This window comes from Alternaria postmessia (genome assembly GCF_024291825.1).
Source record: "Alternaria postmessia strain BMP 2775 chromosome Unknown scaffold_71, whole genome shotgun sequence".
Taxonomy (NCBI): domain Eukaryota; kingdom Fungi; phylum Ascomycota; class Dothideomycetes; order Pleosporales; family Pleosporaceae; genus Alternaria; species Alternaria postmessia.
In genome coordinates, this window is record NW_026260144.1 from 74,561 (window position 1) to 89,224 (window position 14,664).

Genomic DNA, 14,664 nt, shown 5'->3' on the forward strand with positions numbered 1-14,664 from the left:
CATTAGTGTAAGCAGGAGCGAAGGAACGAAAAACGCTCGGCGACGTGCAGACGCGCTATCATGGTTCTCCTCAGCCCTCCCGGATGACACCGCTGTCCATCCACTCCGCTCTCAGCTTGGCCCAGATGCCGTCTCCTCTGAAACCCCAAGCCCACCTCTCATTCCTCAGGCCCACCAGCTTGTCTTCTAAGATACACTTGTCCTCCCTTTGGTCCTCTGTCCATTCGATCTTGGATAACAGCTGTATACAGGAGATCTCTTCGCTCATACAAGCGGTGACAGCGCTGAGACGCTCTTCGGGATCCATATCATACCCGTACATTAGTTCTCGTCCTGTCTCTATGGCTCGTCGGTTGGTCTTCAGATGATCCAACAATCCCTCAGGCACCGGAGGCGATTTCACGCCTTCGATTTTGATACGGCAATGCGGACACGTGCGATATGGGTATTTCGCCTCTTCAATCTTTGGTGTTCTCATCCACTGCTCGAGACAAGCTTTGCCAACAATGTGGCCACAGTGCTTGATTCGTACAGGATAGTCGGCTAACAGCTCTTCGATTGGGCGATCTGCAAGAGAAGTGTATGAGGTTTGGCAGATTGGACAGCAGCCAGCGTTATCGTCGATAATGGAAGCGTTGTCAGCCGTTTGGGTAAGTAGAGAAAGTGGAATGGCGCATGCAAAATGGTCGACTTCCATGAACTGAGTCCTCTCAAAGATACCCTCGCGCGTTTTGAACAATTCAGCATCCATGTCAGATGCATGCTGAAGACGCTCGGTCAGTTTTGCGCCTGCTCTAATGACATCTCCTTGACGTTCAACATAGTTGAGGTGGAACACGACCATGAATGCTGCACGCAATCGCTCCAATGGTGACGCAAGATCACGGTCTGTAAGTGCCATGTAGAGGCGTTCCAGATCAGACCACTCCTCTTGCCGGCCTTTCAACTGCTTTTCTATAGCGCGTCTGAACATCCCTAGCTCGTGCTGACGGCTCATGAACCTGTTCTGATATTCCAGCATACCCAATAGCCATATTCGTGCAGCTTTTGCTTCTTTATCAGTCTCCACATCACTCATGCCTGCGAGACGAGAGGTATGAAGCGGACTCGGAAAATGTTGTTGTTCAAGCTTGCGAAGTTCTACAGGCCCTTGAGGAAATGCGCTCTCTGAGCTCTTTTGACTCTGCCCGAACTTGCGCAAGTCTCGCAGGCTACGAATCCGTGAACAAACGTCTCGATATACTGCGATCGTTAGCGAAACGCTGAGAAGTTGGAAACTTCGGGTGCACTAGGTAATGCGTCTTTTGGGACAAGGGCATATCGAGTTGTGCCCTTATGCTCGAAATGGTGCTTTCAAGGCATGCACTTGTAAGATTGTGCAACTGTAGTATCGGGAAGTACAGCGAATAACCCCAGGGCGCTTTCGACAGCGCGGTTCCAGAGGAGACAACTTGGAGAAAACGAGCTCCTTCTTATAACGTACCTGCTACACTTGCCGGCGCATGGCTTATCAGTGGCACCGAATCATCTGCTTCAGACGCCATGATTGCGTACTCGCAAGGTTGGTTTGCGACGTAACACTATCAGTGGTTTCGAGAGTGGAATGGAGTTGAAAAGTTCAGAATTGAAGGTTGACCAGTGTCACGGCGTTTGCTACACTGCAAGTATAGAAGCGACCTCGGGAGTGAGTGGGGCAGCCCGTTTGCACCCCGCACGTGATTGGTGCCTGTTGCGATTCAGAATATTTAATTGCCGTCTGAATCAAGCATATAGGTGACTAGCTAGTAGAAAGGCTTAGTGAGCCCATCTAAGAGGAAACAATATGCTGACTTAATTCACAGCCAGTGCTGAGCCACCTGTCTCTGATTAATACAACAATTGCAACGCCAATCCTGCCTGGAACCAAAACGTAGACTTCTCAATGCAAGCCCTCCAGAGCATAAGCGACTCAAGACGACCTATCTTTTCTTCATAGTTGCGTGCGCTGTCGATTCACTTGGGAAGATATTGGGGCTTAGGAAACAGCTCGGTTCGACAGTATAGACACGTAGAGCTAATCTCCTGAGCTGCGTGAATCCGGCATTAAAGATATCCACAACAGTAGGTGAAAGACATGAAACAGTCAGTAAATCGTCCAAACTGAGCTCACTGCCAAAGATCATCGACTCCATCTTGTATAGGCCCTCTATCTTCGTTGAAAACTCGGTGACGGGCATCTTCGGGCCGACCCATTGCAGCTCCAAGAACTCCGAAGATGGTTCTTGAATTCCATGATGTTACTTATGAATGCCTGTCTTGATGGCGTGAAGCTCCTGGTCAAGGTCAAAATCCAGCAGAACACCAATTGCCCGCGGGTGATACGAAAGTCGCCCATGTGATCCTCAAACGACGTGCTATATAGGTGGTCTTTGTAGAAGGCTAGTGGTTGAATGGATTCGTAGATGTTGCATAGCTTAAGACGATCCTCCGTAAGGTTTATAGCTCCAAAATCAGGCCAAATCGTATGTGTGTAAGTGTGGAAAACCAGTAGGTTTTTGTAAAGAGATTGTAAAAGTCTATTACAGCTTTAGACCAGTTTGATAGAAGAAGCACCACAATAGTATCCAACATAATCGGGGCTTGTGGTGTGTGTGTGTGTGTGTGTGCTGTCAATCGGTGATGCGGTCAAGTCCTAGTATTCGAATTTCGCGGATCAGGCTGTCAATGATCTTGAACGATATATTCATGTCTCGATACAGGAAGTCTCCACTCCAGTCGAAATGCTCTGAGAGACCGCTGCTGATGTTCATAGGCTGAATCCTAGTGTTCGCGATGACACGGTGTCGGGTCTGGAGGCAGAACGTTTTAGTAGGACACCAAGTGTGGCGGTTAGGTTCTTCTACACTCCCTTTGGGCGGTCAGATTTCACGCTCAGAGTTGTTGAAAGATGGTTGATACAGATACAGAGGGCTTGATCCTGTAGTGACCTATATCATATGAGTCGGATCGTGTCTGCCCCATGGGGTAGAGGGACAGTGGTCTTGTGCGCGTCTACGATCCAATTCGTCTTTGGAGAAGGAGGGAGTAAAAGTCTATCCAGATAAGGCACGATTATTGCTGCCTTCCTAACACCAATTGCCAACTGAGATGCTGTTGCGATTCACTAGGTGTATAAGTACGGCAGGTGGTACATGAGGAAATGAAGGTGGTGTTGGGCAGCGGAAAGACCTAGTGGGCGGGAGGGTCTTGGCGGGGCGGGAAGAGCCGCAATTACTCTGGCATCACCGAGACGCGACAAGGACATAGCACGTATACCCCTCGATCGCCCTTTCCTTGCGCACCATGACCCGATAGCTGATTACTCCTCTTGTACCCTTTACAGCACCCACAATCCCTCATAATGGCGTCGGCGGTCTTCTTTCTCGACCTGAAGGGCAAGGTATGGCGGTCAAGTCGCCGCAAAGGCTACATACTGACTATTGCTTAGACCCTTCTGGCGCGCAACTACCGGGGAGACATCCCCATGTCAGCCGTTGAGAAATTCCCCATTCTGCTGAGCGAGGCCGAAGACGAGAGCTCGGCAGTCCCACCATGCTTCTCCAGCGAAGGCATCAACTACCTCTACATCCGCCACAACAACCTCTACCTACTCGCCCTTACCAAACGAAACACCAATGCTGCCGAGATTCTCCTGTTCCTCCACAAGATCGTCGAGGTCTTTACCGAGTACTTCAAGGAGCTCGAGGAAGAGAGTATAAGAGACAACTTTGTCGTCATCTACGAGTTGCTCGATGAGATGATGGACTTTGGCTACCCACAAACCACAGAGACTAAGATTCTACAAGAGTATGCTCTATTTCTCAACATTTATGCGAATTTAAACTAACACCATGTGTGCGCAGATACATTACACAAGAGTCGCACAAGCTCGAGATCGCACGGCCACCTATCGCAGTCACAAATGCCGTCAGCTGGCGAAGCGAAGGTATTCGATACCGCAAGAACGAAGTCTTCCTCGACGTCATCGAATCACTCAACCTTCTCGTCTCCGCGACCGGCAGCGTGCTACGATCCGAGATTCTGGGTGCTGTCAAGATGAAGTGCTACCTATCTGGTATGCCTGAGCTGCGACTAGGTCTGAACGACAAAGCCATGTTCGAGACCACCGGTAGGGCTACACGAGGAAAGGCTGTTGAAATGGAGGATGTCAAGTTCCACCAATGTGTGCGATTATCGAGATTCGAGAACGACCGGACAATCAGCTTCATCCCGCCAGATGGCGAGTTCGAGCTTATGAGCTACCGACTGAACACACAAGTCAAGCCCCTCATCTGGGTAGAGTGTATAGTGGAGAGTCATTCAGGCAGCAGGATCGAGTACATGTTGAAGGTAGGCGAACAGCTGAAATTCTGCATTTAGTAGGCTGACATGTTGTAGGCACGAGCACAGTTTAAGCGACGAAGCACCGCGAACAACGTGCAGATCTCGATACCCGTCCCCGAGGACGCAGACACACCTCGCTTCCGAACAAACATCGGTACCGTCCACTATGCGCCTGAGACCTCATCCATAGTATGGAAGATCAAACAGTTTGGTGGCGGCAAGGAATTCCTCATGCGCGCCGAGCTTGGTCTGCCATCAGTACGTGGTGACGATGAGAAGGGTGGTGGTATGATGGGAGGCTTCGGAGGCAGCATGGGCGGTGTTGGCGGCGGAAAGGCGAAGAGGCCCATCAACGTCAAGTTCGAGATTCCGTACTTTACCACGTCAGGTATCCAAGTGCGGTATCTTAAGATCATCGAGCCTAAGGTGAGTGTAAGCCATTTTGCAACCAAAAGCACGATCACTGACATGCATTCAGCTGCAATACCCATCGCTGCCGTGGGTACGATACATTACACAATCGGGCGACATCGCTGTGCGATTACCCGACGTGAACTAAGTGGACATGCAAAGCCCAGTCCGAAGAATATACCAATACGATCATGGAACACATATTCTCCGTGCCCTGACTTGTAAAATGTGTGCTCTTGAGAGACGTGTGAACCATAAAAACGGATCAGGACTACTGAGATGTGAAGTGGCAGGTTACTGGAAATGTCCGTAAGGCCAAGTATGCGAAAGCCTTGCGCTCATACGGCACGCGAGCAACACTCGTTACATGCAACAAAGTCTACTTTGCTCAGGTAGAAATTAGCCGTGCGTGTGCAGTTCAGTACGTTGTCGCGCTCATGTTCATCGAATACTGACATGTCTTCCAATATCTACTTTGTATCAGCGCAGTAGATTGTACTGAAATGAAGGAATTGGGTGGATCGTTAGGTGATGCCCGGCATGTAACATGCAAGTTTGCACTTGGCGGATCCTGAGTCAGCGCGACTACGACGTACTCACTTCTAGAATCAACAGGACGCGTATACCATCGCACACGACTTGTACTTATGTGTAATCGAGTAGTGATGGTGTTGTCAGAGTAAGCATCGCATCGGTGCTCGCGTCTCCGTTTATGCCGACGATCGACGGCCGAGCTTCCAACAACATACGTCTGAGTATGGTCCTCACTCAACCTCAATTTCCAATCGTACACTACATTATCAGATACGCAACTCATAAAAACCAGTAACACCAACAATCTGTAAGACAGTTGCCTTACACAGCTCTCCTGATGCTGCGAAGCAGGCATTGCCAACAACCGATATATGCACGCCCGGTGATACCACAGCACCTTTCTCCGCGTTTTCTCCCCACCTCATTCTCCGAAAAAGCACGTCGCACGCATGTCTCACGCCGCCCTTTCTGTTTATAGCCACAGGATCATCCTGCAATATCCCAATTATCCAATCGAATGTTTCTCAATCCAGCATCAGCCAATCTAGTCATTTCTTCAAGCTTTGTTCGCCTGTTTGCGTACTCCACAAGGCTGAGGGTTTGACCCTGCATCACCACCATGCCAATGACGCTTGCGTACCTGCAAGACTGCCGAGACCACACACGCATACGCTTTTCAGACGCGTAAGCCCTGTAAGCGTTGTTGCTTGTCATCTCTGATGATCATACGCTTCTTTGCAGCTCGTCTTAGTCTGGCGATCCTGTGTAGGCGTGTGGAGTTGGTGGACTATCCTCAGCTGAGCCTCGCGGGCCCCCTCCGGACGCTTTCTCTATGACGGAGGGGGATGGTAAGCTACGATAGCGTCCAATGAGCTCATGGGCCGCGTATGTCGGGCCTTGGGGTATTTGAACGTTGGTGTGTCGCGTGTGGAAACGTTTTCCAGAGCTAGAAAGACAGGTGCGACTTTGATGTGACAAGGCTTAGTATCGTTGCACAAAAGCGAGTCACTACATATTCTGGATTACCACCGCGTTCTCACAACATAACAAAAACATTACCTTGGACACGAAAAGCAAACCCTCGGGTACCGATTCCAACAAAATGAAGTTCACCTTGACCGCCATCACAGCGCTTGTCGCGCCTATTGTTGCGCAGAGCACAACACCTGCCCCTACGTCGACCGACCCTTGGTACGGCTCCGGTCCACCATGGGCTTCTTCTGATCCGGCAAAATGGTCTTCAATCTACCAATCGCTTCTCTCCGAAGGCAAGATCCCATCGACCCTCACTGCGGCGCCTTGGCCGACCGGCAGTTATGGTCCTGGCCAAGGGCCCTGGGGACCAGGAGGACCGCACGGCCCAGGTGGTCCTGGAGGACCCGGACACTGGGGAGGTAATACTCTCGTCAATCTAAACCTAAGATCAATTGCTAATCCAATGTCCAGGTCCCGACGGCCCCGGCCCGTGGGGCTCATCAAACTGGGGTCCATACAGCGACTGGTCCACTCGTTCAGACTGGCGCAACGGCCCTTGGACGGCATGGTGGGGAGGCAGCGCATGCCCCCCATCAGACTGGCCCGGTTGGACAGCTGGACCCTGGAGTAGTTCTGCGCCATGGACGAGCTGGAGCGGATGTTCAGCTTCAACGACGGCAACGAGTGTTGTTACCACAACGATTAATGGAACAGCGGCTACCACGACTGCGTACGGACTGCAAGTTGCTGCTGCGAGTGCGAGTACCACTGGCGATGCGAGTACAGGAGCTGGTGAAAAGGCTACGGTGAAGATTGGTGCTGTCGTTGGTGTCGTGCTTATGGGAGTTGTCGTTGCTTTGTAAGGAGAGAATGCGCGAATACGATGAGACGGCTGTGTTGGCTATCGTCGATGAACTTGTCACTCGTGGTTCAAGCATGCATTGGTATGGCGTTGGAACACATGAGACGAAGTACGCTCTTTGATGTTGTATACCCTCTTTACTCACATAATGATATTCTGTATGGTAAAAGTAAAATCTGACTCGCTCACCATTCGAAATGAATTACAGGTCGGTTGAGATTTTTTCTGTAGGCATGTTTCTCATGTTACTCGTATGCAACGAGGACTAGCTACATCTAACTCTCAAACCTTCATAAGGCTTTGTTGTCTACAAAATTCTACTCATCTTAGCCTTCCATCCTGTCTTCTCAGTTCTGTTCTCTTCTCCACTGCCTACACTAACGCCCTCATCCACAACACCCGCTTCATCGTAGATCTCATCCGGATACACCGCCCTCTCGATGAACGTTTCTTTCGGCGGCGCAACTACCATCTCCAAAAGTGCATACACTAGGGCCGTCGCAGTGAAGCCTAGCAACCAACCGAAACTATACGGCCTTGCGCCCACGCCAGCGTCAATGTTGGGGTTAATGGACTGAATAAAACCCGGCATGTTCGGCGCGACGCCGATGAGAAAAGCAACGATGGCGCGCCAATTGCAGCCGCTGGTGTACCGGTAGATACCATGGTACTGATACAACGCCAGAGTGTCGTACTTGCCACGATGTACGACCCAAAAGTCCACTACCATAATCGCAGCAATCGGTCCCAGGAAAATCGCATACGCAGCCATGAAGTTCAAGAAGCTACCAGCAGACGCGAGGATCTTCCAAGGAACAAGTGCCCAGCAGAGTACGGCGCAAAGTAACTGGCCACGACGGATGTTGATGTAGCGGGGGAAAAGAGCTGTCAGGTCGTTGGCTGCCGAAAGGGAGTTTGCGGAGATGTTGACACCGAGAGCGGCGAGGGCGAAGGAAAAAGCGGCGAAGAAGCGACATGCACGGTTGTCCCAGTGCGAAATAAGGGCCATGGGATCCCACTCCACAGTGCCATATTTGACAGCGCCGGCTGAGGTGGCGGCGACTCCGATGAAGGCGATGAAGGTGAAGACTATGGGCAAAAAGGGGACGTAGATGCATTGCCATTTTACGGAAACGCGTGAGTAGCGGGAGAAGTCAGACTGTATTCTTATGTCAGTATTTCAAGACCGTGTAGACTCCACTCGGTAGTAATCAGAAGACCATGACAGAACTTACCTGGTTGACAGACAACGTAGCATAGTTTCCAATAACACTCGTGAGCGATGACAAGAAGCCCCAGGAATACGCGCTTCCCGTCAATGTAGCCTTCTGATCCCACATGTCACCGCCGCCCTCTGTGCTCACGAAAGCCCAGATCAGAATGGCAATCCACGCAATCGGCACAATAATGCTTTTAGCCATGAACAGCCATCTCAGCTCGTTTGGATGCATGACCAAAAATGGTACGCTTCCCAACCAGAAGATGAAGAAACTGATCATAGTCGCCGTGTCGATGCCTTGGCTCGCAGGAATGCCATTGTGCAGTGTGAGGAAAGACGGCCAGATGGCGCCAATCATGACACGAACAGAGTTTGCACCGTTCATGTTTTGGATTGCGAACCAGAAGATTGCGAGGATGGCGCGGGAGATAATGGCGATGTAAGAGCCCCAGAAGCCCCAGGAGGCGCGGGCAATGACGGGAAAAGGGACATGGTGGAGAACACCGATTGCACCGTTAAGAGCAATGACGAAGGAGATGATGAAGAAGGCGAGGGCGACTATGCCGAGGGATTCGCGCCATGTAAGACCTTATTAGTGTTAATAGACGTTTGATTGGTAGCTCAAGACTGCAGAGTAGGGGGAAATACCAATTGCAATGATACTGGATGCAAATTGCCATGTCGCAGCACTGGGGGTTGTATTAGCATCTGATGTGTTGTCGGGTTCAATATTCTTGAGGATACGTACTTGAAGGCATCCGAGACCCAATACGAGATGAAGCTTGTAACACCCCACTTCCTAGCATGCCTCGGGACAGGGTCAAGATCTTTGTTTGTCCTGTGTAGCATCAATTAGTACATATGTTCATAATTGCGCATCTCCGTACCGAACTCGAACTTACCATCGCGCATTGCCTATCGCAAATGTACTCTCAGGTTGCTCAACCCGAAGCGTCCAATGCGGCTTCTCAATGAACGGCATCTTGGAGCCTGCCGTGTGCCGACAATCAAGGGTGGGGAGGATGTAGAGATGAAGTCCTCTCGCGCGACGGACACGAGCGCCTCTTTATCCTCTAGCATGATGCACAGTCTTGGTGCAGATCTCCGAACTGCGGCCATTCTGGATTGACGTTACGTCGATATCTCTGGCAAGAACACGATAAGATAAGCGCCACAATCCTGACCATTGTGTTCAACCCATGGCATAGAGACAAGCCGGGGAGGGGTTCAGCTGAGCTAGGCGAACGCCTTGAACACTTCCTCGCAGCCCTTTGCTCAGCGTAGGACCACTCACACCAGAAGCTGTCATGATTAGCGGCTGAATTCCACGGTCTCGGTCCTTGGGGAAATGGGACGGTCGCTAGATCGTGCAGGCTGTCATTCGACGCTCGTGCAGGTGCAGATAAGCACCCCAGTCGGTTGAGGTTTAGCTTCGGTGGCGCTTCGGCTCAGATTACCCCAGAGGGACGATCCCCACGCGACAAGATAGGAACGATATGTTCTCCACAAGTATAACGCAGATGGTATGAAAGACGGGAGCTTTGCGGATTACTGCACCTGATTGAGATACCGCTGTTCGGGATAGTCAGTGGTACGCGGCAAGGAAGCAAGCCATGTGTCGGCACTTGGGATGCATGCCGCACAAATTGGTCTAGATGCATGGTCAGTCGCGTGTCTGCATGCACACGAGAACTATTGTTGAGCTGATCGCGTATTAGGGGAATGCGCGAGCTCTAAGGTGAGTTTGTATCACATTGCACATGCTTCGTGGCGATACGTTTCTCGAGACTGGCATATATTCAATGTCGCTGTACGCACCCTAGCTATACATAGGCCAAAGTATGATCGTCTCGAATGGTGGCATTCACACCTAGGTGAACCTCGCCACCTACAACTGATGAGCCATTGACAACAAGCTCTCCAGCAGTCTGATCGTCTGTTGTCTTGTGCTGTGGCGTGTCTTTCAACTTGATCTCCACGCAGCTGAGAGGTACGCCGAAGTGGCTGTGTTTATTAGACGGGGTTTCCCCTCTCCGATAGTCGTAGATGTTCGTCTGTGCAACAGCTCCAGCTACTTTAGCAGTGGTCAAGGCATATACCACACGCGCTTTGGTGAAGATGCGCAGATCAGATAGGTCTTCTGAGCTAAGTGGTGGTGTGTTCAGGCCCTGTCTCTCAGACACAAAGACCAGACGCAGTTTCCCAGGTGTTGTACCGATGGCCGCTCTAGCGGGTGCATTGAGCTTCGTGAAAAGGTTGTCGGTAGGTAGGCGGCCAGCAGTCAACATGCGCGTCTCGAGGTAGTGTGCCAATTTCTGCGGGCCACCGGTTATTGAGGTCTTGGTAGAATTGTGAAGCTTCGCAGCTGTTTCGGCTGAGATGACTGTGACCGTGGGAGCGATGGAACGTGTAGCCAGTTCAAGGTCGACACCGGGGCCAGCAACAGACTGGATGATGACTGTCGCATGAGAGAATAGAGCAGCCAATGTTAGGCACAGACTGTAAGAGTGCGTGAAGGCGTCGGCAGGGAGGAATGTGTCCGAGGGGTTAAGACGGTGCGAGGCAGGAAGAGATGTGATCAGTGCGCCAATGGCAGCAGTCAGGTTCTGTTGTTGTTAGAAGGCGCATATACCAATACTCCGTCTTGTCATACCTGCTGCGTGAACTCGACGACCTCTGCTGGCTTTCCAACGGCTTCTTGCCAGAGGAAGACAACATTTGGTGGCTTCTCGGAAGTGGAAGGCAGTGCTGTAGGAGCGCTCTTCTGTTCCTGTACAAGCTCATGCCACACGGCAACGTCGATCTTCCCACCGATACCTTCGGGCACCTCGCTCCAGTCCATGTGCCTGCTTGTCTTCTCTACGGTCCAGATGACGGAACGCAGGCTAGACACACCCTGGCCAACTTCAGAAAGAGGAACGGAGCCCGCCTCGGCGATCATAGCGTCGGCTCCTGTCTGGCGAAGAAGGTCGACCAGAGTCTGGTGTGGCTGGTTGTATGGTATCAGGATGGGGGTGAAACCGTAGAAGGCGCCAGCGAAGAGCGCGGCCAGGAACTCGAGGCTGTTAGGTAGGTAGATGGCAACTCTTTTCGCGCCACGCTCTTGCAGGTGTTTTCCAAGGATAGCAATCTCTTTGGTAACGTCTTGGACCTTGTGCTCAGTCACGCCTTCCTTGCCGAAGACGGTCATGATGTTTGCCGTGCCGCTGGATTTGGCGCCCTTCTCGAGAGGAATTTCACCTGTGACTCGTCGCCAGATGTCTCGAAGGTCTCCATCCTTTCCGGCCGAGTACATGGGAGCGCCCGGAGGTCTGACGGCAAGTCCGGTACGAAGAGGGTCTATCCCAAGTTAGTAGTGACTGCAGCAGCATAGAGGGAGGCGTACATACAACCATGAGGAGTCTCGGGAGACCTGAAGATGGCCGATTCTCCCGGCTGCCTCACATAGGAAGCCACTGCTTGTCTCGCGAGCAGCAGCGGGTGCGTGTCGGCATCGGCGCTGTCGTAAATGATGAAGGCCAGAAAGCCGACGATGGAGAAGGCGATGAGGGTGGTGTAAATGTTCCAGGCTGCCAGTATGTCGGAGATGGACCCGTCGAGCTGCTCTAGAAGTCCCGCCATGGCTGAAGGTACATGGAGAGAGTGAAGGCGGAAGCAAAGCGCACGAGGTTTGGCTGGCAGCTGCGGGATGACGGCGGGGGTCAGGGTCGCTAGTGAAGAAGGACCCCTGTCAAAGCTACCAGTAGTATGCCCGTCCTCCGAGCGCCCTTGCCAAAACATGGTTGCTGCACAACCACTCTGACATTCACCATCGCCGCACCCTTGAGCGTACATAATGTTCCTGTAGCCTCGCGCTTCTGTTCAAAACTAACTACTAATCCAGCAGCAGCAGTGAAAGTGTCCCCCGGCACGTGAGCCGAGCCATCTCTTGCGACACCCCTTCGGCCAAACAAACAATCAACGCGGATAGCTAAAAGCTTCAAACAACATGTCTGCAACCAGATACGCGCAGCCGGCAACCCCGCAAACGCCGGCGACACCATCTTCCCAGACGGAACAGTCATACACCCCCAATGGCTCCTGGCGACATCCCAAGTTTGATGAGATTGCGCGCCGCCAGTACGCTACCACTTTTGACGAGCGCAACGTCAGGGCCATTGTCCTCAACGCTGGCTTCTTGTTCCTTTCAGTCTACGGTAATCGCGTCACCGAAAAGGTCAAGCTGTTGGAGTATGCTGCGTGAGTACCCATGTCACCTTGTCCTGGCGCGGCATGCTAACATTTCACTAGGACACCGATTAACGCTGTTGTAACAGCTGTTCCCTACAGCAACTGGGCTATACTCCTAGTCCGCGTCGTCTTCGCGGCAAACATCGTCATCGCCTTCCTGCCTCTTGTCCGCCGCTACTACCCCGATGAGATTGTCGATATACCTCTCACCCCCTCACAACGCGCCTCGATGGGGTTGAAGGCTGGTGTCCAGGCGCCTCCGACTCCAGGCTCCGCATACGCATCGCCCAACTACGTGACTCCTCCCAGATACCAACGATCAACACCACGCAGCAACAGCTTCAGCGCTCAAGATCACGGCTCGCATTCGCCTAGCCCGCGCCCAAATTTTGGGAGGTCTGGCTCAGGCTCGCCCTTCTCACCAAACAATGGTGGAAGTTTTGATAGGTCACTCAGTGGCTCAGCAATAAAGCGCATGAGCTATGGTAGTTCGATGAGCGGCAGCTTGTTCGGTGATAGCTCGAGCAGCATGACACCAGGCACCCCCACTCCTTCCACCGGTAAGGCAAGTGTCGGGCTGAACAACAAGTGGCTGTATGAGAAGAGGAGAGACAGCCCAAAGAGCAGTATGTTCATGTGAGGACTCGTCATGACGATTGATGTAGGAGAAACTAAACGGCAACATATCGCTTTATACCCTGATATATCGCGTAGGCGTTTTGGATCATGGTTCTTGTTTAGCATAGCTTGGAGCGGGTATTAGAGCCGCCAGCCCGCTCGTGTACGATAATACAAAGAGTGGAAACCTTCCATGCCATAACGCCGTTGAGCGAGCGCGGAACCATTATCCAATCTTCCGACGGCCATGGCTTATATACACAATCCCTTCCCACTAACCAATCGTTCCTTCATAACATTCCTCTCAGTCTCCGGCTCATGAGAACCGATCGCCCTTTCGACTTCGGTACACTTCATTCGCCTCGTACTTGCTCTTCTCTCCTACCCTCTGCCCCTCACTCTCGGGTGCATGCCTTGTGGGCGCTGGATCTTGGCTAGCCTGTAGACTTGGATTACCCTCACCCCCCATCCCACCATTACCTCCTCCTTCACTCCTCAGCCGGCCTAACTCGCTTGTCACGCTCTGCGGCGCTGACTGTGTAGATCCTGGTTTCGCCGTGGGGTTCAGTGGTGTGGTGGTAGGGGCCGAGTTCTTCAGGCCGTGCTCGAGTTCATAAAGGCGGATGCGCTTTTGGCGGTCGGCTTCGGCTTTTGCGGCGCGGTCAGCGTTGATGCTGCGTTTGGCGAAGAAGTAGGCGCCGCCGCCTGCTACTATTAAGGTTGCCCAGCCGTAGCTGTGCGCATGTCAGACGGTATTCATTGTGTGCTTCATGGCATGTTGCCGAGGCGCCTGGTGTTGGGGGTTCGTGGCCCTGATGGGGTGGTGGATATATGCATATGATCGGTAGAGCTCTGGAGGAGTGTGCGTGACGTACTATACCGATTTGATCTATCTGACGATTAGCACAGGGCACAGGTTTGGGAGCACGGCTTGAGCTTACTGTGTTCATGATGAGCAGCGGATAGTCGGTTTGCGATGTGAATTGTTGTGTTGGGAAGCTCGTTGTGGCTTTGCGACAGCTCACAAGTTTCTTTCTGTGCGATGGATGATGAAAGTGGTCTGATTGTTGTAAGGCTGACGGCGATTATTCGGCGATTAGACCAGGGTTCGCCGCCGTGGGGATGAACGAACTAGCAAGTGAACAACAACTCTTCTGCTTGGTCTTTTCTCTGCCTTCACTCATCCAAAACCATGTATTGCCGCCATTCACGCCCAGCTGACCTAGAAGGCTGATCTTGATGGCGCGACATCGACTTACACTCACATATACTGCAATGTAACCTCTCCAGTCGGATGTTCTCCAAGACACCACATCCTATTCTGCGCCTCTCGCGTTTCACAGCGAATGCAAGAGACGTCCCTTGTCGAACCGATTGACTGTATTCATACTGGCACTATTGCAGCTTTTCGAGCCCGAAACAGGTACAGCGATATCTTCAAGTCATACCGTAG

At 52.0% G+C, this 14,664-nt stretch overlaps 7 protein-coding genes across 7 annotated transcripts; 3 read left to right on the plus strand and 4 right to left on the minus strand.

Annotated features, from left to right (window-relative positions):
* Positions 1–70: 70 nt before the first annotated feature.
* Positions 71–1,078, minus strand: J4E82_008607 (uncharacterized protein; the record flags this gene model as incomplete). Its single annotated transcript, XM_051734838.1, has 1 exon — positions 71–1,078. One exon carries the CDS (start codon positions 1,076–1,078, stop codon positions 71–73), a length of 1,008 nt encoding a protein of 335 aa, XP_051585419.1.
* A 2,301-nt stretch (positions 1,079–3,379) lies between these two features.
* Positions 3,380–4,921, plus strand: AP1M1 (AP-1 complex subunit mu-1; the record flags this gene model as incomplete). The annotated part of the gene is made up of 5 exons (XM_051734839.1): positions 3,380–3,418; positions 3,467–3,825; positions 3,882–4,368; positions 4,417–4,794; positions 4,841–4,921. The coding sequence occupies 5 exons, from the start codon at positions 3,380–3,382 to the stop codon at positions 4,919–4,921; spliced, it is 1,344 nt and encodes a 447-aa protein (XP_051585420.1).
* A 1,488-nt stretch (positions 4,922–6,409) lies between these two features.
* Positions 6,410–7,145, plus strand: J4E82_008609 (uncharacterized protein; the record flags this gene model as incomplete). Its single annotated transcript, XM_051734840.1, has 2 exons — positions 6,410–6,701; positions 6,754–7,145. 2 exons carry the CDS (start codon positions 6,410–6,412, stop codon positions 7,143–7,145), a joined length of 684 nt encoding a protein of 227 aa, XP_051585421.1.
* Positions 7,146–7,451: 306 nt separating this feature from the next.
* Positions 7,452–9,345, minus strand: J4E82_008610 (uncharacterized protein; the record flags this gene model as incomplete). The annotated part of the gene is made up of 5 exons (XM_051734841.1): positions 7,452–8,303; positions 8,380–8,951; positions 9,012–9,052; positions 9,112–9,201; positions 9,266–9,345. The coding sequence occupies 5 exons, from the start codon at positions 9,343–9,345 to the stop codon at positions 7,452–7,454; spliced, it is 1,635 nt and encodes a 544-aa protein (XP_051585422.1).
* Positions 9,346–10,186: 841 nt separating this feature from the next.
* Positions 10,187–11,984, minus strand: J4E82_008611 (uncharacterized protein; the record flags this gene model as incomplete). Its single annotated transcript, XM_051734842.1, has 3 exons — positions 10,187–10,969; positions 11,017–11,702; positions 11,753–11,984. 3 exons carry the CDS (start codon positions 11,982–11,984, stop codon positions 10,187–10,189), a joined length of 1,701 nt encoding a protein of 566 aa, XP_051585423.1.
* A 367-nt stretch (positions 11,985–12,351) lies between these two features.
* On the plus strand, positions 12,352–13,233 carry J4E82_008612 (uncharacterized protein; the record flags this gene model as incomplete). Its single annotated transcript, XM_051734843.1, has 2 exons — positions 12,352–12,602; positions 12,654–13,233. The coding sequence occupies 2 exons, from the start codon at positions 12,352–12,354 to the stop codon at positions 13,231–13,233; spliced, it is 831 nt and encodes a 276-aa protein (XP_051585424.1).
* Positions 13,234–13,527: 294 nt separating this feature from the next.
* On the minus strand, positions 13,528–14,161 carry J4E82_008613 (uncharacterized protein; the record flags this gene model as incomplete). The annotated part of the gene is made up of 3 exons (XM_051734844.1): positions 13,528–13,945; positions 14,087–14,100; positions 14,153–14,161. 3 exons carry the CDS (start codon positions 14,159–14,161, stop codon positions 13,528–13,530), a joined length of 441 nt encoding a protein of 146 aa, XP_051585425.1.
* Between the last annotated feature and the right edge of the window lie 503 nt (positions 14,162–14,664).